This window comes from Rhineura floridana, chromosome 8, assembly GCF_030035675.1.
Source record: "Rhineura floridana isolate rRhiFlo1 chromosome 8, rRhiFlo1.hap2, whole genome shotgun sequence".
In the NCBI taxonomy this organism is placed as follows: Eukaryota; Metazoa; Chordata; class Lepidosauria; order Squamata; family Rhineuridae; genus Rhineura; species Rhineura floridana.
Genome location: NC_084487.1, coordinates 126,323,912 through 126,345,519, shown reverse-complemented (window position 1 = coordinate 126,345,519; position 21,608 = coordinate 126,323,912). Strand labels below are relative to the sequence as shown.

The 21,608-nt window shown below is 43.5% G+C and overlaps 2 protein-coding genes across 4 annotated transcripts in view; one reads left to right on the top strand and one right to left on the bottom strand.

Annotated features, from left to right (window-relative positions):
- Positions 1–21,608, bottom strand: part of ARHGAP8 (Rho GTPase activating protein 8) — a 164,347-nt gene that overhangs the window by 946 nt on the left and 141,793 nt on the right. For 2 of the 3 annotated variants that reach the window (XR_009757607.1, XR_009757606.1), the window contains exon 13: positions 2,081–2,214. Coding sequence is in view for 1 of the 3 variants with exons in the window: in XM_061582390.1 (XP_061438374.1) it covers positions 2,170–2,214 (45 nt within the window). In the remaining 2 variants the exon portion in view is untranslated. Of the gene's footprint in view, positions 1–1,287; positions 2,215–21,608 lie in introns of those variants that run through there. The other variant, XM_061582390.1, reaches the window with a different exon arrangement.
- The window catches only part of PHF21B (PHD finger protein 21B), a 338,743-nt gene that overhangs the window by 311,445 nt on the left and 5,690 nt on the right, over positions 1–21,608 (top strand). The window contains exons 10-14 of the mRNA XM_061582401.1: positions 2,150–2,204; positions 3,493–3,515; positions 5,849–6,007; positions 6,910–6,985; positions 18,896–18,999. Of these exons, the coding sequence (XP_061438385.1) occupies positions 2,150–2,204; positions 3,493–3,515; positions 5,849–6,007; positions 6,910–6,985; positions 18,896–18,999 (417 nt within the window). The remainder of the gene's footprint in view (positions 1–2,149; positions 2,205–3,492; positions 3,516–5,848; positions 6,008–6,909; positions 6,986–18,895; positions 19,000–21,608) is intronic.

Genomic DNA, 21,608 nt, shown 5'->3' with positions numbered 1-21,608 from the left:
ATAAAATAGTTACAGTACCTAAGTGTCAGAAGATCTAGGACATAATTTTCCCAGGGTGCCTGAATGCTGCATGTCTCAGGGCTCTGTAGTATGACATGGCAGCAGGAATGGAGGGGGAAGAGAGAGACCTCCCTCCTTTCCTCTCGGTCATAGCTGCCAGGGAGCAACAGCAAGAATGGGGGGGGGGAGAGCGAGAGAGCACTTCACTGGCAGCAATGGGGAGTAGGGACAAAGGAGCCAAGCATGTCCCCACAGCAGCAAGAGCTCTGTATGGGGAGTAGGAGGCAGGAAAACTTATCTGACCCAGAGAAAAACTTTGTGGGTGACCATAATGCTTATGACTGTATTGAAGATGTTGCAAGTTCAAAAAAGCAACATCAATAATTTTTTGTTGTGATGCTGGTTTTATCCATCTCTGTTACAGCTGATAAACTAGTGTGTGATCTTTTATTTAGTACTTCTAATGTATATATAATGTGGAACTGACATAAATTTTCACCTTGGCAGTTTTGGGGAAGTGGAAATACAATTATGTACATTTCCTCTCCTCACTCTTAACATATGGAGAAATATCTTGTGGATTTAAACATGAAATGTTTCAAAAAATTCACATTATCTAACACATTATGCTAGAAACTTGGGAAGACGACAAGAGACTGCTTCTTTAGGCTATCTAAAGCTGACATTAGTTTCCTTGCAAAATGTTTGTTTATAAACATGTATCCTACCTTTTCTTTTGTAAAAGTCACTGATTCTTACCATCATATCATTTATTTCTATATATATGCCTACCCAGTGAGGCTACTACTTAATGCATGTGATGAAAAGGGCTTATGTCTTAAGTAATTTGTTAGTTTTAAGGTGCCAAAAGACCTGTGGCTACTATTCTGGAATTTATTTCTGGAATTCATTTCTTAACTGTAACTGATTTGGATACTTTAAAATGGGAGATGGGGTGGAGGAAGTATACCAAAAAGCAAAACAAAACATCACACACACCCCAAAACCCTGGCAGGAATTATTTCTGCAGCTCATAATCTCTTTCCTCAGTTGGAAATGCTATTGGCCCTGAGAAATAAAATGGAGGCAGACTGTTTACCTTCTAAACAGTTAGCTTATTTGATTCACTGCCAATCAATAGTTTGGGAGAGATTCTGACATTTCAAGCGTTTTGATGCCGTTTAACTTACAATTGATTTAGTAACTGAAATTTAATTCATGATCACTTAAATTAAAGTTGCATAGAAATTACACTTTATTTGCTGACTAGCTGAAAGGAACTGTTATTTGGTTGTATTGTGCTGTTAACATCAGTGGTTCCATTGTCATTTAAAGAGAGCTTCTGATCCCTTTTTTCTCTCTGAAGTTGTTCTGTTAAGAATTTGGATAACAGAGAGCAGGAGGCTTGATAAGCATGAAGCAAAAATAAGAAAAAAGCAGGGTGTAAGTAATATGTTGACAAGGCACTCCTCTGTATAGCAAATGTTACTAAAGGTTCGTTTTGAGTTAGATGCTGTTGTAGCCCAGGATCTCTGCTGACATAAAGCCCCCTTTGGAATGTTACACTCCCAGCATGATAGCCACTGTAGCATCTTTTCCACTGTACTGGGGTAAAGTAAGAACCCTTGGCCATATCAGAGGACCTCATACTACATGGTGTTACCCCAGTTAAAACTTGCAGGCATGGTAAGGAATATAGCCTGTGCTTCTCTGTTATTTTGGCAGCATGAGAAGGAGCCCACGGCAGTGATTCCTACTTCACCAGTGCAGCATAAGAAAATATAAGTTGTGGTCTGTGGGCTATAAAAGGCTGTACGATGCATTAGCAAGTTACTGGACCTGATAAGATGCTATTTCTCCCTCTGAAGCTGCTCACATGGCAAGACCAGGACGGATTTCTGGTTCATATTCTCCTAGCCCAGCCCTTATGGCTGTTCCTCACTATGCACAGAATACAACAACTGCACCAGGAAATCCCATTTTAATTATGGAATCTCCTTAGCACTCTGATACAGAATCCCCCTTTTCACAGACATGCACGTATTATTAGTTCACATACGTGTTGCCTTCTGATCCTCACCTCTCAGTTGGTCTTGAATATTGGTAGAAGAAATGTCTTAATCAATGCTATTCTTGTAATCTTTTGCAGCGGAAACGCCTTGCTTCAAATTATTTGAACAATCCTCTGTTCCTGTCCACAAGAGGTAAGCTCTCCTAATTATTGGAATGAAGATATAAGTTAGTACTCCACACTCTTAGATGACATAAATATATAATAAACCAGAGTCAATTGTTGTATATGCAAAACGGCAAAAGTGGAAGAATTAGAGGAAACAGCAGTTTATACGACACACACACACACACACACACACACACAAATGTTACAAAGTCCTTTCATTCAAAAACCTGAGGCGGCTCCCCCCCTCCCCCCAAATTATTGAAATGTTTTAACAAACAGTAAGCAGCAACAATCACTTGGATCAAATCTGAGAGCAGTATGCCACAAAAAGTTGTTAATCTTTGTTGTTAATCTTTAAGGGGCCACAGAACTGCTTCTTGAAAAACTTGTTATTCTTGCTTCAGAATAAACATTGCATATAAAAATTAACTACAAAAGTACAAGAAAAAATTGTAATAAACATAGTGAACAACTGGACATCAAGAAATAAAATTACTAAAAAAATCAAGTAAAAAATGCAATTCATCCTTAGTGTGAAAATTAGTACCTCGTTGAGGTGGTACTAATGTTCTTGGAAATAGGCTGGGCAAATGTTTATATAGCCCTTCTCTGTCACCTTTTTCATTTGATTGGAAAGAGACTGCATATAGCCACTGATTTATAAAGGCATACCCCGCTTAACATCGCTTCACTTAACGTTGCCTCGCTGTAACGTACATGCTCCATACGTCCCCATACCCCACTTAACGTTCGCGCGCTTCGCAATAACATACACTTTATCGGCGTGACGCCACTGCCATCTAGTGGTGATTGTGTGCAGTACAAGTGAAGACAATTGCTTCACTTAAAGTAGATTTTCACTTAAAGTATACTCTCCGGTCCCATTGCGAACGTTAAAGCAGGGTATGCCTGTATTGATAAATCTCTAATTTCTTTTGCTAAGCTCTTTCAGGGAGAGTGTTATGTCTAATCTTCCACATTGGCTATGTGACAGTCCTGCACACATCACATCAGTTATTACTGTGGCTATAGACACATGATTGCAATTACACATGGCCAATGTAAACAAGGAGAAAAAGCACCACAATCCTAAGAAGAGGAAGCATACAGGAAAAAGCAACGCATTAAGATTAGTATAAGGATAAACTAAAATGGAGGAAATGCCAGTAGGGTCACTTGGATACACAAACCCTAACCTTCCATAGAGTTGTTGTTGGGTTTTTTTGGTCACAGTCTGGCTAAAATCCCATCAAACTGGGAATCTAAACTCACTGCTACTAACCTTGTGCTCTGCCCTTTTTTCATAATGCTAGCCAATGAGGATCCATGTTGGAAGGTATGTTCACCAAACCTTGTCTGTTGTGAGGATATTTGGTCTTTTTAATATTTTTTTTATTTTAATTGTTTTGTTGTTTGCCGCCCTGGTTTGGGAGGAAGGGTGGGATAAAAATCTCAATATCAACAACAATAATATTACTGCTGCCTCTTTAATAATTGCATACGATTGTGCCTTTGTATGTACTGCTGTCATAAGTGCAAAACCACAAGGTTCTTCACTTACTGGATCTGTTCAGTGTAAGAATACAGGCAATGCAGTGATCGTAGGAACCAATCTCAGGTTCACATATCTTCTGCCCTCCACAAAGAACAACATATAGAAGCATCAACTACTCTAACTGTGACACCTACAGACTTTTCCAAATGTCTTAATATTTGTTCTATAACAGCGATCTACAAGGTGCCACACTGAAGTGTTCCACTACCTGCCCAAAATAGGCACACAGTCTAAAGTAAGGTGGATGGGATAACTAAAAGGATAGGGCAGTTTTGATAAATGGGTAATAAAGACCAAGGAGTCAAGGGAATAGCAAAGAGAACAGAAGAGGGTAGGTTCAGGGATATCATGCAGGAGCTTTGAAGGAGAAAAGGAAAACATTGCAGCATACTGGGAAAATGTACTTAAAGCCGAGATAACTGTGTAGCCAAGGAAACAAAGGAGCCTAAATTCTGAAAATAAAGCCACTATTCAATACGCGTAGTTGGGACATAATATTACAACAGGATAAAATGTCACTTTAGAATTAGATCAGATCTGCACAACATGCAACCCACCAATCTGAATGCAGGCCAAGACATGTATTGTGTTTCAGTGAATGTTCTGTTTTTGTAGCCCCAGACAGGCAGCAAAATAGGGGCTTGTAGGACCCCTAGTAGCCTGTTTTACATGAGTGGATGGGCTGTGTTTTGCTTGATGTGGGTCATACATTGTGCAGGCCACCCATTAACTGAGGTCCACTTGGGAGGCCCTGCTGGGAGTTCCAGCATTAAGTGACATCTGGAGATCAGCTGCCTATCAGAGAGTCTTCTTGGCAATAGCACCCCAGGTGTGAAACACTCTCTGGAGGTTAGGCTGGCACTAACATTGTACTATTTTGGGTGGCAACTGAAAACCTGCTTATACAATTTGTTGGTAGTTATATTATGGCTTAACATACTGCTGAGATGAGTTTAAGATTTTAAATTTTATGTGGTGATTTTAATTTGCATTTATACTTATTGTAACCTGCCCTAGGATCTTGGGATGGAAGGCGGGATATAAGTCTGAAAAATATATACATAAAAATATATGATAAATCCAACAGCAAAATCAGGTAAATTCTGATAGTGATGGAAAGATATCTTTTATAGTGTGAAACATTCCATATTTTTTATCTTTCTGCAAAAACCATCAGGAGAACAGTTATTGTGAATTACAAAGCCTGTTAACTTAAAGAGTATTGGACACTTCTTTATTAAAAGACCTTTAATTCTCCAAAGAGTAATTAACATTGCCACTGGATTAGCATAACTGTCACATGTAATATGGATGAGACTTTCTTTTTTCTATATATTGCTGCAGCCCAGATACAAATCAGAGGTTTCTTGCAATGACTTTAATGCAAAAGCCATCATTAGTGAAATAAAAGTCAAACAAAGGGAGGTTCTCTTAGCATACCTGAGAGTCTGTTTTGCAGCAGCTTCTTATTTTCCATAGATGTTATTTCTGAATATACACCTTGATAGCTTGTGTATATTCAGCTTAACAAATTCTTCATTTTAATTTTTGGGTTTGGAAAGTAATAAGATATCCCCTTGATAGTAGTGGAAAGTGTGTTGGAGCTACCCTCCGCTGCTACCTGAACAGGACTGGGGGGGGGCAGTGAGGTTGGGGTCATGTGAGTGTACCAGCTGGAGCAGCAGAGGTGATGTGATGTCAACAACCATCACACCATGTAGGCAAGTCACCATGCTGACAATCTGTCTAGCACAAAGAGGCATCAAAGACATATTCTTGGTAAAATACTATATTAATTCATAACCAAAGAAATGGGCCTCTTCTAAGAGATTGTTTCCCTTCTGTTTAAAATGATGGTCTCCTTCCTTCATGCTCAGTGACAGTGTGTAGTAGTTAGGATTGCTGCTTGAGCACCATCAACCCTGGTGTGAAACAGGAGTGTTACAAATAACCCAAGTCTCCCTATTTTCATCTATGAAATGCTGTAGACTATGATATGTTTAATTAGGTTTGTTTGGCAAAGTGGTGGTTTTAAAATGCCAAGAGCTTCTGTGAGGAGCTCCTTCAGTAGAACAACTGAACTTGCTGTATCTTTGGGCTTTTCTCTTTTTCAGAATGAGATCAACCATGACGAATACTGTTCAGCATGTAAGCGTGGTGCCAATTTGCAACCCTGTGGAACATGCCCCAGAGCCTACCACCTCAACTGCTTGGACCCTCCCTTGAAGACTGTCCCCAAAGGGGTCTGGGTCTGCCCTAAGTGCCAAGAAAAGGTAAGATACACCTTTATACTGTAACAGCCCAAAAAAGATATGGGAGCTGAGCTGCATACAGATATAAATTTGATGAGATATAAAAAGATTGATGTGTACTTGTCCATATTTTCCATAGTATTAATAGCCTGTCTCGCAACCCCAATCCAGCTGAAGATCAGCTCCAGCCCCCCCTCCAGCTGATCATCCCGCTGGCACCGTGATCTTGTAACCACAGTGGGACAAATTTAAGTCTCCATTGGTAGAAACATTTACTGTTATCTGTCCAGTTTTGAAATCAAAAGTATGCAAGACAGACACAAACATAAACACACACACACACACACACACACACCTGGGGGATGATATTAAGGATGTCTCCACTTGCAAGTGAAAAGAATGCCTTCACTGAAAACCTTTTTTTTTAAGTTATACAATATAGTTGCAAAAGGGCCATGGAGAAAAACGTTTGTGAACCACAATCTACACACATGGAACTGAAAGCCATTTGGTAATCATGGATGCTAAAGAAAGTGCATCTGCAATCACAGAAATACCCTATATGTACTGACCAGTTCATGCTACCTTCTGGTCATATGGTTTTATCACTGCATATGTGATTATGTGAAGGAATTCAACAGTGTCAACCAGTCTGAGTGGATTACAGATGACATTTGCTAGCTAGACTTTCCTTGACAGAGGATTTATTCTCTCTTCATGGGAAGGCAAAATACAATTTCTAAATGTGTTTCCATGCTTTTCATTTTGCAAACCAACAAACCAGCCACTCTTACCGCAACTATTACATACTTCTGATATCATCAACTTCTGAGCAACTGGAGGGCCGGGGTTCTGAGGGATTGTATGCATTATGACTTAGGTGTATCCTTGAATAATGCAAATTTGTTATTTCCTGAAACTAGGTGTCAAAGAAAGATGAAAATGTGCCATGGACTGGAACTCTGGCTATCGTTCAGTCCTATGTTACTCATAAAACAGGTATGAACTGTAGTGATTGATTGTAAGAAATGGTTTTGTAACCGTCAGCAACTTCAAAATGGAGTCACCTCGGGGTGGATTGCAAGCATCTCGGAAATAAAGCATCATCAGAACACATCAGTGCCTGTCTGACTGAAGGGTTCGCCCATTACTGTTCTAACACATTATCTGAATTGAGAGTTCACATACTTAGATGTGGATCTAATACACATTTCTTATAGGAGGCAAATATCATTTTTCATGTGTGGGGCAGACAGGGGGAAAAAATCCCAGTAGAACATTTGAGAGAATGTTGCAGATGAATAGAGGCAGTCTGTTAACCCATTCACATGGTGACATTCTGATTATGTGAGACTTTCTGCTTATTGATTACTATGTTCTTTGCCCTCACATGGTTTGCCATAACCTGAATAGCTACTCTTTTTTATTAATTTTTATTAATTTTTAAACAATAACATAACACGTACAGTGTCACATCTTCAAGAAAGTACACCGCTAAATTTAGTACATCATGTGAATAAACAGCCCCCTTTACAGAACATCCTCTTATCAGGGAGTTGGATCTGCACTGAATGAGTCTTGCCAAAAGGAGAACTGAACCACTGGTAGGCGAATATTCTTATCTATGATGCTAACATACTTTATAAATTGGAACCACACAGCAGAAAACTTGTCATTTTTAATTGCTCCCCTAGCCTTCCTGCATTCATGTGTCAGCTTCTCATTCAGTGCCAACTGCCAGACTCTCATATACTACTTGGTAACTGACAATGAATTTAGCTCCTTCCAACATGCAGCAATTTCAAGTCTGGCAGGAATTAACAACCTCAAAATCAGATCTCAGTCATCAGTGACTGTCTCTGTGAATATGGATAGCAGTGCTAGTGCTGGATCTACTGGCACAACCTGCTGCGTGATTTGACTAATCACTTCAAAAATTGTTACCCAGAACATTTTCACACGATCAAATGACTACCAAAGGTGAAACAGCATACCCTTCACAGGTTGAGGTGAAAGCAAGTCCTCCTCCACAGTCCCTGACATTGGAGTCACCAGTGTTAGAAACAGGTTGTGTCTGCAAAAGCAGTACTGTATTTTCTCATTGCAGAGTCTTAATTTTATGAAAAACTAAGTGGGTTACAGTTATTGAGCACAGGAACAAAATGTACCATTGGTCTCACCTGAAAGGTGATTTTCATAGGAGTGGGCCATCACTGCGGGTAATAGTTCCACCTATCGTGCGAAGGCAAGAATGTTTTTGAAGTCCAGACTAGGGGTGTCAGGCCCCTCCCACTCTCCAGTTCATTCGTAGCGAGTCTAAAAAGAGATATCTAAAAATACAAGAACCAGGCTAACAGGCCCGCCAGGAAAATAACATAATAGTCACATGCATAACAACATGACTCTAACATAACAACATAACAGAACTAAAAGTCTTGACTTCACTCTTACATTTAAATATAATACCGTAACAATAACATGTAACCCATTTATAAAATCTCTAGTCATCCTCCAACTGGGAGGGTCGTGATGGCCCACTCCTATGAAAATCACCTTTCAGGTGAGACCAATGGTACATTTTCCATAGGAGGTGGGCCATCACTGCAGGATGTACCAAAGCAGCCCATACAGGGAGCGACCACCCACATGTTAATCCTCATTAAGAACCTGTTGCAACACTCGTCTGCCAAAGGCGGCAACGGCAGAGGCATAACGATCAATTTTATAATGCCTTATGAACGAGTGTGGGGTAGACCAGACTGCAGCCCTACAAATATCGGCAACAGGGGCATTAGTGGCAAAAGCAGCCGAAGTGGCAGCTGACCTGGTAGAATGAGCCGTTATACTAGCTGGAACTGACAGCTTCAGGGACTCATATGCTAAAGTAATGAATGCCCTTAACCAACGGGATAAGGTAGAATTGGATACTTTATGCCCTATAGACCTTGGATGAAAGGATACAAACAGAGACTCCGTTCGTCGAATCTCTTGGGTCCTAGACAGGTAGGTCTTGAGAGCCCTCCGGACATCTAACGAATGCCAAGCCTTCTCGAGAAGATGGGTAGGATTCGGGCAAAAGGAAGGCAAAACGATGTCCTGGTTGCAATGAAAAACTGAATCGACCTTGGGACGGAAGGAAGGATCAGTCTTCAGCACAACAGAGTCCTTATGGAAGACGCAGAGGTGTCGAGCAGAAGTCAATGCGCCCAACTCCGAAACGCGTCTGGCAGATGTGATTGCGATCAGAAACAAGACCTTGAAGGACAGCATACGTAGGGGCACAGTCCTGATGGGTTCAAACGGAGGGCGTTGCAAAGCCTGCAGAACTTTCGGCAAACTCCATGAGGGGAATCGATGGACAACAGCCAGAGAGCGTAGGGCGACTCCCCTCAAAAAACGTTTGATGAACGGATGTGAGGAAATATGATCACCAGGAGAGGACACTGAAAGAATGGACGACAGAGTGGACGCATGTCAACGTAGAGTGTTGGGTCGAAGTCCCATCATAAAGCCGCTATGGAGAAATTGCAGCACCTGATGCACAGTGGCCTGGGATGGATCATGGTGGTGGGACTGACACCACTTGGAGAAAGCCACCCAGGTATGTTGATAAATATGAGTGGTAGATGGTCTTCTCGAGGCCAAAATAATATCAATCACAGCGTCAGAATGTCCAGCTGACTTCAAATGTCCCCGTTCAAACGCCACGCTGTTAGCTTGAGCCAAGTAGGGTCCTGGTGCAGTACTGGACCCTGGGATAGGAGGTCTGGCCTGACTGGAAGTGTCCAAGGATCCATCATTGACATTGCCAGAAGATCTGAGAACCACGGTCGGCGTGGCCAAAATGGTGCTATCAGAACCAGCTGTGCCTTCTTGGTTCGCGCCTTCCTCAAAGTTTTGGCTAACAATGGTATGGGAGGAAAGGCGTACAATAGACCGTCTGGCCACGGTGTTGTCAGAGCATCCACTGCTTCTGCTGTTGAGTCCAGGTATCGGGCAAAGTACCTGGGAAGCTGGCAATTGCGACTGGAAGCAAACAGGTCGATTGAGAGGACGCCGAACCGACACTGGAGACGATGGAAAATGGCTGGATGAAGTTTCCATTCTCCCGGAAAGACCTGTTGTCTGCTGAGCCAGTCTGCTGTCACATTCCAAATCCCTCTGAGATGTTCTGCTTTCAGGGATTGTAGATGTTGTTCTGCCCAGACAAAGATGAGGGAGGCTAAGTCCTGCAGAGGACGAGACCTGGTGCCCCCCTGTCTGTTCAAATGTGATTTTACACACGTGTTGTCTGTTCGAATGAGCACATGGTCCAAAGGGAACAGAGACTGAAAATGACGTAGAGCTAAGTGGACAGCCTTTAGCTCCAGCCAGTTGATGCTTTGAGTTTGCTCTGCGGTGGACCAAACCCCCTGAACGTACTGGGAGTTGCAGTGGGCTCCCCAACCGATGAGGCTGCCATCTGTGGTTACAACGGTTCTGCGGGGTTCTCTGAACGATGTGCCCTTGGAGAGGTTTTGAACCTTGGTCCACCAGCGGAAGGAGAGGCGCAGTGCGGGGCTCAAACGAACTTTGCGATGGTTGGAGCTGGCAATGTCCTGTTGAAATGGCAACAGAGTCCATTGAAGGTGTCGAGTGTGGGCTCGAGCCCATGGCACAATGTGGACTGTAGAGATGAACATCCCGAGTGGTCTGGCGAGAAGCATGACGTCTGCGGATGTTTGTTGCATCAGGGACCTTGCGATGCTTGTGATGGCAGTGATGCGATCTGGAGCCAAGAAGACCATTGCCTGCAGGGTGTCCAACATTGCCCCTAGATGTAGAAGGCGTTGGGTTGGTTGGAGATGGCTTTTGTCGAAGTTGACAAGCCAGCCGTAGGCCTGCAAAACATTGAGGGTGATCGTTAAATGATGATGAGCCAGCTCCTCAGACTTGGCCCGTATTAGCAGATCATCCAGATATGGGTAGAGATGAACCCCTTGGGTCCGGAGATAAGCCACTAGGATGAGTAGCACTTTGGTAAACACTCTTGGAGCAGAAAAGAGGCCGAATAGCATCGCTCTATATTGAAAGTGCTGGTGGCCAAAAGCAAGCCGAAGAAACTTTCTGCGGGCTATGCAAATGGGCACATGGAGATACGCTTCCTTAAGGTCGATAGAAGCCAGGAAGTCTCCTTCATGCAGACTCTCCGTAATGGAGTGGAGTGATTCCATTTTGAACCTGCGATATGTTACAAAATGGTTGGCAAACGTGAGGTCCAATACCGCCCTCCATGATAAATCTCGTTTTGGCACAGCAAATAGGAGGGAGTACACCCCTTCCGACCTCTCAGTTGTGGGGACTGGCTCTATTGCCGCTATGTCCAAGAGGTGTTGTATAGCTGTCTGCATGATTCTGTGCCTGGCTCGTACCCTTGGGCAAGGGGACGGATGGAATCTGTCTGATGGGATTGCCCAAAATTCTATGGCATAGCCATGACTGAAAAGCTCCCTGATCCAGGAGACCGTAGTGAGGCGCAGCCAACGGTCTCCAAAATGAAGTAATCTGCCACCTATGGGCAGTGTGTTAATACTGTTTGCGTTGGCGAGGACCTCCCCTATATGAGGACGATGAGTTGCCCCTGCGCCCTTGATACTGACCTCTGCTCTGGAAGCGTCGGTTCCAGGAGCCCCTGAATGAAGTGGGGTAATAGGATCTGAAGTCGCGGCCTCGTCCTCCTGGCCGCGTTCCTCGAAAGGGCTGGTTAGAACGGAAGGAAGGAAATCGCCTGAAAGGCCTGTGGTCGATGTTCTTGACAGTGGCCAGAACCGGTTTGTGGGCGTCCTTTGGATCAACCAGCACTGCCTTTAGAGCTTCCTCGCCGAAGAGTAGAGATCCGGAGTAAGGAGCCCTGGACAGATTCATTCTGGCCGCTGAATCAGCTTGCCAGTGGCGAAGCCAGAGGGTGCGTCGAGAGACTATTTGAGCCGTCATGGCTCGTGCCCCTAATTGAGTGGCATCCAAAGTGGCATCGGCCACAAAAGCTGCTGTCTTACGCAACTTCAATAGTGCTCTTCTGAGGGCGACAGGATCAGGGTTAGTGTCCTCTAGAAGATCATCCAGCCACATCATAGATGCTCTGGAGAAAATGGAGGCTGAAGCAGAGGCACACATGGAGAGGGCAGTGGCCTCGTGATTCTTGTGGAGGGTGAAGTCTATTCGTCGCTCAGTAGTGTCCTTTAGTTGGGATTCCCCTTCCCTGGGCAAAAGAGATCGTGAAACGAGGCGAGCGATTGGTTCATCTATGCCAGGGACGTCTAACTTGGTGGCAAAGTCCGGAGCTAGTGCGTAAAGCCTGTCAGCCAGGTTCTTGAAGCGTCGAGCTTCGAATGGATGAGCCCATTCTTCAGAGGCCAATTTGGCAATTGGGTCCGGCACCGGGATGTAGTGTTCAGTAGGTGCAGGGCATTTGAGGACCTTGGCCCCTTTGATAGCTGGGGCGGAAGAAGTTGAAGGCGCAGTCTGGAGACCAAGAGTATTAACTACCCTGCGTGCTAGCAGCTGATAGTCTGAGGCATTAAACAAACGATACGATGTATCCTCCTCATGATCTGAATAGTCGCTCCAGTCGTCTCCTTCAACATGGTCAGTGAAGGTTGACTCCTCTGCATACGAGGCTTCGTCAATACATCTGCCTCTGGCTACGTCAAAGGGATCTGGTGAACAGGAAGGATGAGCTTCATGACACGCACGTTGGTCCATGTTGAGTTGAGGTATGGCAGGAACTTGTGGTAGTGACTGCATTTGGGTGAAAAATGCCAGCATGGCTTGAAGTTGGGAGAGGAAATCAGGACACAGCTGCAGCCCGGATGTGGCAGATGTTTGTGCCTGAGGAGCTATTGGAACAGATGTTTGAGGCGGTAAAACGGAGGGAGGTTCGTTAGGCGAACACTGAGCGGGAAAGCCAGCAAATTCTTCCTCGTCAGAGGAAGCAGCAGGGGAATGAAGTATATCGCTTATGTGTGCCTGAGGTGCTGTGGTGGTGGTTGGCACAGAGACATAATGTGGGCGCTTTGGTTTGCTATGGCTGGAAAGATGTTTTGTCTTAGCCAGTGCTTTAACATGTCTGGTCTTAGTCGCCTTAGAATGTTGTGGCTTGGCTGTTTGTGACATGCCTGGCTGATCTGGCATCATATTGGATGATTGCGACATGCCTGGCTGTTCTGCCATCTTATATTAACTTGGGTGCAGTACACGGCCACAGAGGGGGCAGGATGTAAAGACCCGAACTGGCACAGCGTACGACCACGGAGGGGGTAGGATACACTGGCAGATGGCTAAGTGCACTGCCACAGAGGGGGCAGGATGCACTAAGGTATCAGCGTTAATATGATATAGGCTGTATTTTAGACTTGGTACACTCAGATTAGTGTTGTAGGCTGGATTTCAGGCGTGGTACACGGCCACAGAGGGGGCAGGATATAGCAATATAAATCAAATTTAGTACAAGTGGTACATGGCCACAGAGGGGGCAGGATATACCAATATAATCAGATTTAGTACAAGTCAGCCACTAAGATTAAAGCTCCAGCCTTGATAATACAATCCAGCCACTAGGATTAAAGCTCCAGCCTTGATAATACAATCACAGTAGATTTGTGTGAGTCAGCCACAGAAATTAAAGCTTCAGACTTGGTGATACAGCCACAGTAAATTTGTGTGTAAGTCAGCCCTGTGTAAGTCTGTCTGCAACACGCATACAACACACATACAGATAGATAGCCTGCAGGGAAGGTATCCATTGGTTAATAAAGGGTAACAAAAAAGGCGGGAAATTTGAATTCAAAAAATGGCGCCCGGAAAAAAGAGCGGGAAAAAATGAACAAAAATGGCAGAGAAGGAGCAATGGCGGCCGTCTGGAAACGAACTGGGAGAAGGGCTGCCCAGCACAGTCTCGCCGGAGGAGCCGCAGGGCCGATAGCCGTACTAGCGGCTCTAAAAAACCCCAAGGAGGAAACAGGCAGAAGGGGAAAGGCAGCCGCCGCCGCCGTCTGCAAACCTCTTCGCGGTGGGAAAATTAAAGGCACGGAGCGAAGGTGAGCTCAAGTAAAAGCGCTAATGAGAGATCCGCAGCCGCCGGCTTCAGGGGGCGAGGCCAGACCCGGGCAGGCTAAAAAAGGTGACGGGGTAACGCCGGGAGCCGCAGCCGCAAGCTCCCGCTGAGATCAGAAGAACCGCAGCCGCGGTTTTTCTGAGAGCGTCACGGAGCGCGGCTAAAGGCAGCCCAGCAAGGCAAGCCGCTAGCAGCCGCAAGCTCCCGAGGAAAGCGGCAGAGCCCAGGAGAAGAAAAGCTTTAAAAAAGGGGCGAAAGGACGAAGAGAATCCGCAGCCGCGGTCTCTCTAAGAGCTGGGGAGTAATCCAACAGAGGAAATAAACTGCCCGGGCAAGGGAAAAAGTTCCCCAAGAAAAGTCCCCAGAAATTGGATAAGCAGTTAAACGCAGTTAAACACAAGACGGAGGGGAGGAGGACACTTGGAAGACACACAAGAAACAATACCTCCGCACCCTGTCAAACAAACACACAAACAAACACCAAAAAGAACTTAGCTAAATGCTACGCTATATAGATCTCAATCTTGTTCGTACGAAGGCAAGAATGAACTGGAGAGTGGGAGGGGCCTGACGCCACTAGTCTTGACTTCAAAAACATTCTTGCCTTCGCACGATAGGTGGAACTATTACCCGCAGTGATGGCCCACCTCCTATGGAAAACTTGCCTCTCCATCTCTGATACTGGGCTACAGCAGCAGCAGCAGCCTGACTTTGACCGAGGAAGATCGTGCTGGGGTGGTGATTATGATGGTGAGGGTGGTAAAATCACAGAGGATCCAGAAAGACATTTAGCTTCTTCAGCCCAGTGCAATATACACAACCCCAGTACCACCTATGATGGATCTTTCCTTTGTCTCCTGTATTATACAGCCACAAAAGTGGCTTTGTACTATAGTCAGCATGGATTTTTTGCATTCCGCAGTGTTAAATTGAAAATGCCCCCATACCATTCTGATGCTTCCCATAAGCTCGTTGCAAAACAAAACCTTACAAAACTTATAGTCCTGAACTCAGAAACACTTGCTTAACAACCCTTTAAATTTTCATGGCGATACACAAAACAGTCAGAGAGAATTAAGAGTCCAATGTGTAAAAAGAGAGAAAAACCAGACCCCTTTTGGATTTTTTTTCTGTCCGTTCTCATCATTTGTTGAAATTAATTAAAAATCAGCAGTGTTCCCAGAATACCTGTAATCTTATTACTGAACTTGCACTGTAATCTGACCTTCATCTTCTGCAATCTAAAAGTTAAAAAAAGCTTAGCTGATTTTTCATTAATTTAAGAAATTTAGCATTGAACTCAATGATAAGAATGGGCATGCTCAGTAAGAACCAACTATATGTGTTCTAAAAGCCAGACTCGCAGCTGCTGGGCTTGGCTAATCAGGGGGCCACACCCACACCAGACCTTTAATTCACTTAAGACAGTCATGGCTTCCCCCCAAAGAATCCTGGGAAGTGTAGTTTGTGAATGGTGCTGAGAGGAGACTCTTATTCCCCTGACAGAGCTCCTGTGGCCAGAGTAATTTAACAGTCAGCTGCTCTGATTAAAGCTCTGTGAAGGGAACAGGGCATCTCCTAGCAACTCTCAGCACCCTTCACTAACTACATTTCGTAGGATTTTTTGGGAGAAGCAATGACTGTCTAAAGTGAAATAAAGGTCTGGTGTGGATGTGGCCAGTGACAGCTTAGGTTTAAATTTGGGTGGGAGGCTACATGTGCCTACTGTAGAATTAAAAGGTGGGGGAAACCCTGAAAAAGAATGATACTGTACACGTTTTCCTTTTGGAAAGGAAAGGGCTTCCCCTCTGCCAATGCCCACCCATCCAGTCCCCTCCCCTTCCCCTTGCTCCCTCCCCCATGTCAGTTTAAACTCTCCTAAGCATGATTGCACAGGAGTAAATCCCACTGAACTCAAAAAGCATGCAAATGATCGAACCTGCCCTCCTCCTCTACTCCTCCCTATCCCCTCCCTCTTACCCCTTCCCTCTCCTTCCTTCACCCCACTTGCCCTCCCCATCGCCTTCCAATCCCCTTCTTCCCCCTCCTCCTCCCCATCCCCCATGGTCAGTTTTACCTATCCTAAGTATAATTGCATGGGAGTAAATCCCACTGAACTCAGTAAGCATGTAAATGATCAAACCTGCCCTCCCCTCCTCCTCCCTCCCATCACCTCCCTTTTGCTACTTCCCTCCCCCTTCCTTCAACCCTCCCCTTCCAATCCCCTCCTTCAGACATTGAATTTGTCAAGGATTAGCAATACCTTGGCACAGCCCTTAACCAAAATGGAGACAATAGTCAAGAAATCAGAAGAAGGCTAGGACTGGGGAGGGCAGCTATGAGAGAACTAGAAAAGGTCCTCAAATGCAAAGATGTATCACTGAACACTAACGTCAGGATCATTCAGACCATGTTATTCCCAATCTCTATGTATGGATGTGAAAGTTGGATATTGAAAAAAGTGGATAAGAGAAAAATCAACTCATTTGAAATGTGGTGTTGAACGAGAGCTTTGCGGATACCATGGACTGCAAAAAAGACAAATAATTGGGTGTTAGAACAAATTAAATCAGAACTATCACTAGAAGCTAAAATGATGAAACTGAGGTTATCATACTTCGGACATATAATGAGAAGACATGATTCACTAGAGAAGACAATAATTCTGGGAGAAGCAAGAGGGAGTAGAAAAAAAAGAAGACCAAACAAGAGATGCATTGATTCCATAAAGGAAACAACAGACCTGAACTTATAAGATCTGAACGGGGTGGTTTATGACATACGCTATTGGAGGTCGCTGATTCATAGAGTTGCCATAAGTCATAATTGTCTTGAAGGCCTATGGCAACAACAAGCCATGATTGCATGGGAGTAAATCCCACTGAACTCAATAAGCATGCAAATAATCACATCTGCCTTCCCCTCTCCTCTCTATTCCTCCTCTCCTCCCCTCTTCCTTTTTCCTCCTCCTCTGCCTACTCCAGGCCTCCCTCCCCATCGTTAGTTTTATCTATTCTAAGCATGATTGCACAGGAGTAAATCCCACTGAACTCATGCAAATGATCAAACCTGTCCTTCTCCTCCCCTCCCCCTCCTTCCTACTCCCATCCCCCTCCTCCCCTCTGCCCTCCCTTCCTCCTCCCTTCCACATCCCCTGTGGTCAGTTTCACCTATTGTAAGCATGATTGTAGGGGTGTACATCACACTGAACGCAATAAGCATGCAAACAATCAATCCATTTTCAGCAAACTTGCACAGGATCCCATTTCTTACCTCCCGGATTAAAAAGCAGAGAAATTCACTAATAGACAGAAAGCCTTATAGTTTAATAACATACCTATAGCTAACAGATATTTCTATCAAACTTTAAAAAGCAGAGAAATTGAGCAGCTATAGTGAATGCACCAGGGGAGCAGGAGACCTGACCTCCTCTCTGAGATATTGGACTGCCCTACAAATTTGTAAAAATGCAAACACAATTTGGGTTGGTCTTTCACAGTCCAATCCACTTCCTGTGTAGCTTGGAAGAATTTGGTAACGTATGCCTCTGAACATATGGTGAGTGGTGGCAACACCTGCAATTAGCGCAAATAACAGAAACAAGACATGTGCTGTGCTGATCTTGTTTTAGCAGTTAGGAAGCAACTATATTAAGACAGTTGATAGAGTTCAGATAGTCACATTAAATATGTTTGATTTACTATGCAATTGTAGTGAAGTTTGCTATAGTAAATCATTTTCTTTTGCTTCTTTTTCTGTGAATATGTGAAGTACAGCAACACTCAAAACAAGCTCCAAAAACAATTGTGGGTAATGGCACTGACTGTTCTGCAGAATAGTCTCCAATGGACATGAGGAATGTCTCAGTTTGTGCAAGATAAAACAGTGGGAGGTGAAATATATTCTAGCAAAATTCTAGGTGTGTTCTGGGTTTTAATTGACCATGCCCACCTTTCCCTAGGTAGAGTGGTTTAAGCATAGCAGGCTAAAAACATGCATCTTGGGCAGGCAAAGTTTGTTTTTTCCAACAGCTAGAGTCATTCCTGAAGTAGCAACATATTGTAATCACTCTGATTTTACATCAAATTGCAGTTGCAGAATCAATTGTTAATGCTCCCAAAATAGAAATAGAGAATAACTTCCAGTTTGAAACACAAAAGGCTGTCTTCACCATCATATGACTTTGACCAATAAAAAGGCTTTGAAATTAATAAAAATAAATTTGACAAAGATTTCTAAGATGAATAATGAGAGAAATATAATTTTCTAGGTTAGATTCGCTGTAGAAACAGTAGTAACACAGGAAAGAAGCCAAGTGAGAAGAACACCAACAAACATACAAAAATGTAATTCTCCATCTTTGGAGATGGCAGGAGATGGCACATTACCAAATTATTCCAAGCTACACAGGAAGTGGATTGGACTGTGAAAGATCAACCCAAATTGTCTTTGCATTTTTGCCTATTTGTAGGGCAATCCAATATCTTCAGAGAGGAGGTCAGCTCTCCATCTCCCCTGGTGCATTCACTATAGCTGTCCAATTTCCCTGCAATATCTGTTGGCTATAGGTATGTTCTTAAACAGCAAGCTTTTTTGCCTATTAGTGAATACGTTTTACTATGCTTCCTTCAGACTGAATTAATACTGTGTGTACTTGTTTATTTACTTTATGTATTCAACGGTAATACCAAATGTCTGTTCACTAGGTGGGCTGAAAGAAACAGAAGGGAAAGGGGCAGGGCATCACTTACCCTTTTGTGTACTATTTTCCATCATAATAGCCATTAATCACCTGCTTTCTTGCCTTTGTTCCACAGTCAAAGAAGAGGAGAAGAGGAAATTATTAAAGAGAAGCAATGAATTGAGGGGAGAACACAGGCAGCTAGAGGAGAAAGAACACCTTCTCAATAATGCAATGAAGGTATAGTTCTGGCTCATGGGTTATCCTGAAAAACTGCCCAGACACGTGTTTTCTTTGAAATCAAGAGAAATTACTGCTGTTACTTATCTTACTTATTACAAATGTACAAATGTGAATGTTTGTTTAAGTTTCAGAATGACATCTAAGAAGAGCATGGCAGCAAGAGGCTCTACCGCAAGTGTAGAGAACTGCATCTGGCCCGAGGGCTGGATCCGTACCTCTAGACATCTTTGCAGGCCAGGTTTGACAGATAGTCAGGGCCTCCCACCTGTCAGTCGCCTGATGTCACAATGATGTCAGGTGACCTGTTCTTTGCCTGTGCGGTTTGAACTCAAACCATGCAGGCAAAGTGTGTGTACAGCACCTTCCAACTGCTGACAATCAGCCGACGTGTAGTTGCCTGAAAAGCCCCTTTTGTTCAAGTTCCACCTTTACCTGACTCACAACTGACTTCATATATGGCATGGGTGTGGCTTGGTCGAAATGGGCTCTGGGCCAGATGGAGAGGCCTGGAGGGCCTAGTTAGGCCTATGGGCCAGGGGTGCCCCCATCCCTGCTCTACAGGCACTTGTAAGAAAGGAAAGGAAATGTTGCAATCAAGCACAGTTAGCTGTTAGTTAGATTCCAGTGGGCTTACATCGGTTGAGCTCCTCCTTTCATGTAGAAGGGCCCAGGTTCAATCCCTGGAATCTCCAGGTAGAGCTGGGAGAGACTTCTGCCTGAAAGCCTGGAGAGCGGCTGCCAGTCAGTGTAGACGGTACTGGCACATGGACCAGTAGTCTGACTCAGTATAAGGCAGCTTTGTATGCCTACCACTGTGCTGGATTGTGGCCATTCCTCACAATTCAGACCATAACAGACCAACCATAATTATAAAAATAGTTCTTTCTTTTTATGAGTAAGCGAGGCACAGGTAACTGATCGGCTTTTAGGAAAGAGAGAGGAAGTACAGCAGCTGTGCTGGTCCACCATTAAAGTAGTGCAGCATAACAACAGCATCATTTGCAGATTCTCTGATCTTAAACTTTTGCATCCTGGTGACTTTCAATGAAACGTCAACTTCTGCTAGTTTACAGCCTACGGCTGCAACCCTATGCATACTTGCTTCCAAGCGCTAAGTTTGCCTGGAAAGGCAAAGCAATTTGCAAAATAAAAAAGCCAAGTAATGTTACAAAGGGAGCTTCAGCATTTCAAATTCTTGCAGAGCATTAATAACACTGATTAGGATAATCAGTGCTCAATTTATACAGCAAAGGCAAACAAGGTAAGCGTTCAAATAGATCAGCTCTAAAAGTGGGTTTTTTCTTCCTGCTCAAAATGAGAGAGTTTGAAAGGCTACATTTATAGTATGGATGTCTACCTGCATCCCACACTTCAAAAGACCAGTTAACAATGTATAAAGTTTGTTCATCTGGTGTGTTCTCTCTATGTTAAATTTATTTTGAAAATTAGAAGTGGCGTCTGCATCAGTAGCTGGTCACATTTTGTTCAACTGCTGCTTTCATTCAGGAGGGACATCATCAATTTTTCATGACATTTAAGAGAAAATGGAAGGAAAAGTAATAATTTATTTAAAAGTACCCTAGTGTGGTGTGTTCCTTTTTAACTGTGCAGACTTGCTAATATGACTATGCACATGCATGCATGAGGCATAGGTTGAAGACTCAATAGACTGAAACTGAACTTGTATTTGCTTGTGCACCTCCAAGTGAAATAAGTGGAATTGCATTCCTCTACACGTGTGACTATGTTATGTTAGATAGAGAGTAGAATTAGAAAATAAAAAGGATGCATACTTGTTCAAATAGACGTTTTGGCTGTTGACTGCAGAAATACAATTCCATATAAAGACCTAAACTGATGAGAGCAATCAAAAATATTATGCTACAAAATGGCTTGGTTCCTGAGGTTTTCATTAAATTAAAATGGAGCAATTGAGAGTCTAGATTCAATAAAATGGAGAACTGAAGTAAAAAGCAATTGAATTAAGTGGGACACATAGATACTGAGGAGTAATGGGCCCTGCATGTTACAGTGTGAAGTATTACATGACAAAGTGTTATATTAAAGTATAAAATGAAAAATAACTTATTAAAGGAAGCTTGTGGGATATTATGCCTGCATATTTGCATCTGCATTAAGAGGGGATGCCTGTTTTATATTTAAGGCGAATGCATACAAAAAAATCAGTGGCCTTTTATTTAAATAGAGTATTTCACATAATCCACACACTTCGGCATGAATATTTGTTGACCCTTATTGGAGAAGAGAAACTTATTTTCTTTTGGCACATAAAAGGGACATTACTAGCCCATATTGACACACACGTTTGTAATTAATATTCACAAACAAGCAAAAAACCTTGTGGTTTCAGAACGTACCTATAGCCAACAGATATTTCTATCAAACTTTAAAAAGCAGGGAAATAGGGCGGCTATAGTGAATGCACCAGGGGAGCAGGAGACCTGACCTCCTCTCTGAGGTTGTACTGCCCTACAAAGGTGTAAAAATGCCAACACAATTTCGGTGGATCTTTCACAATCCAATCCACTTGCTGTGTAGCTTGGAAAAATTTGGTAACGTGCCTCTGAGCATATGGTGAGTGGTGG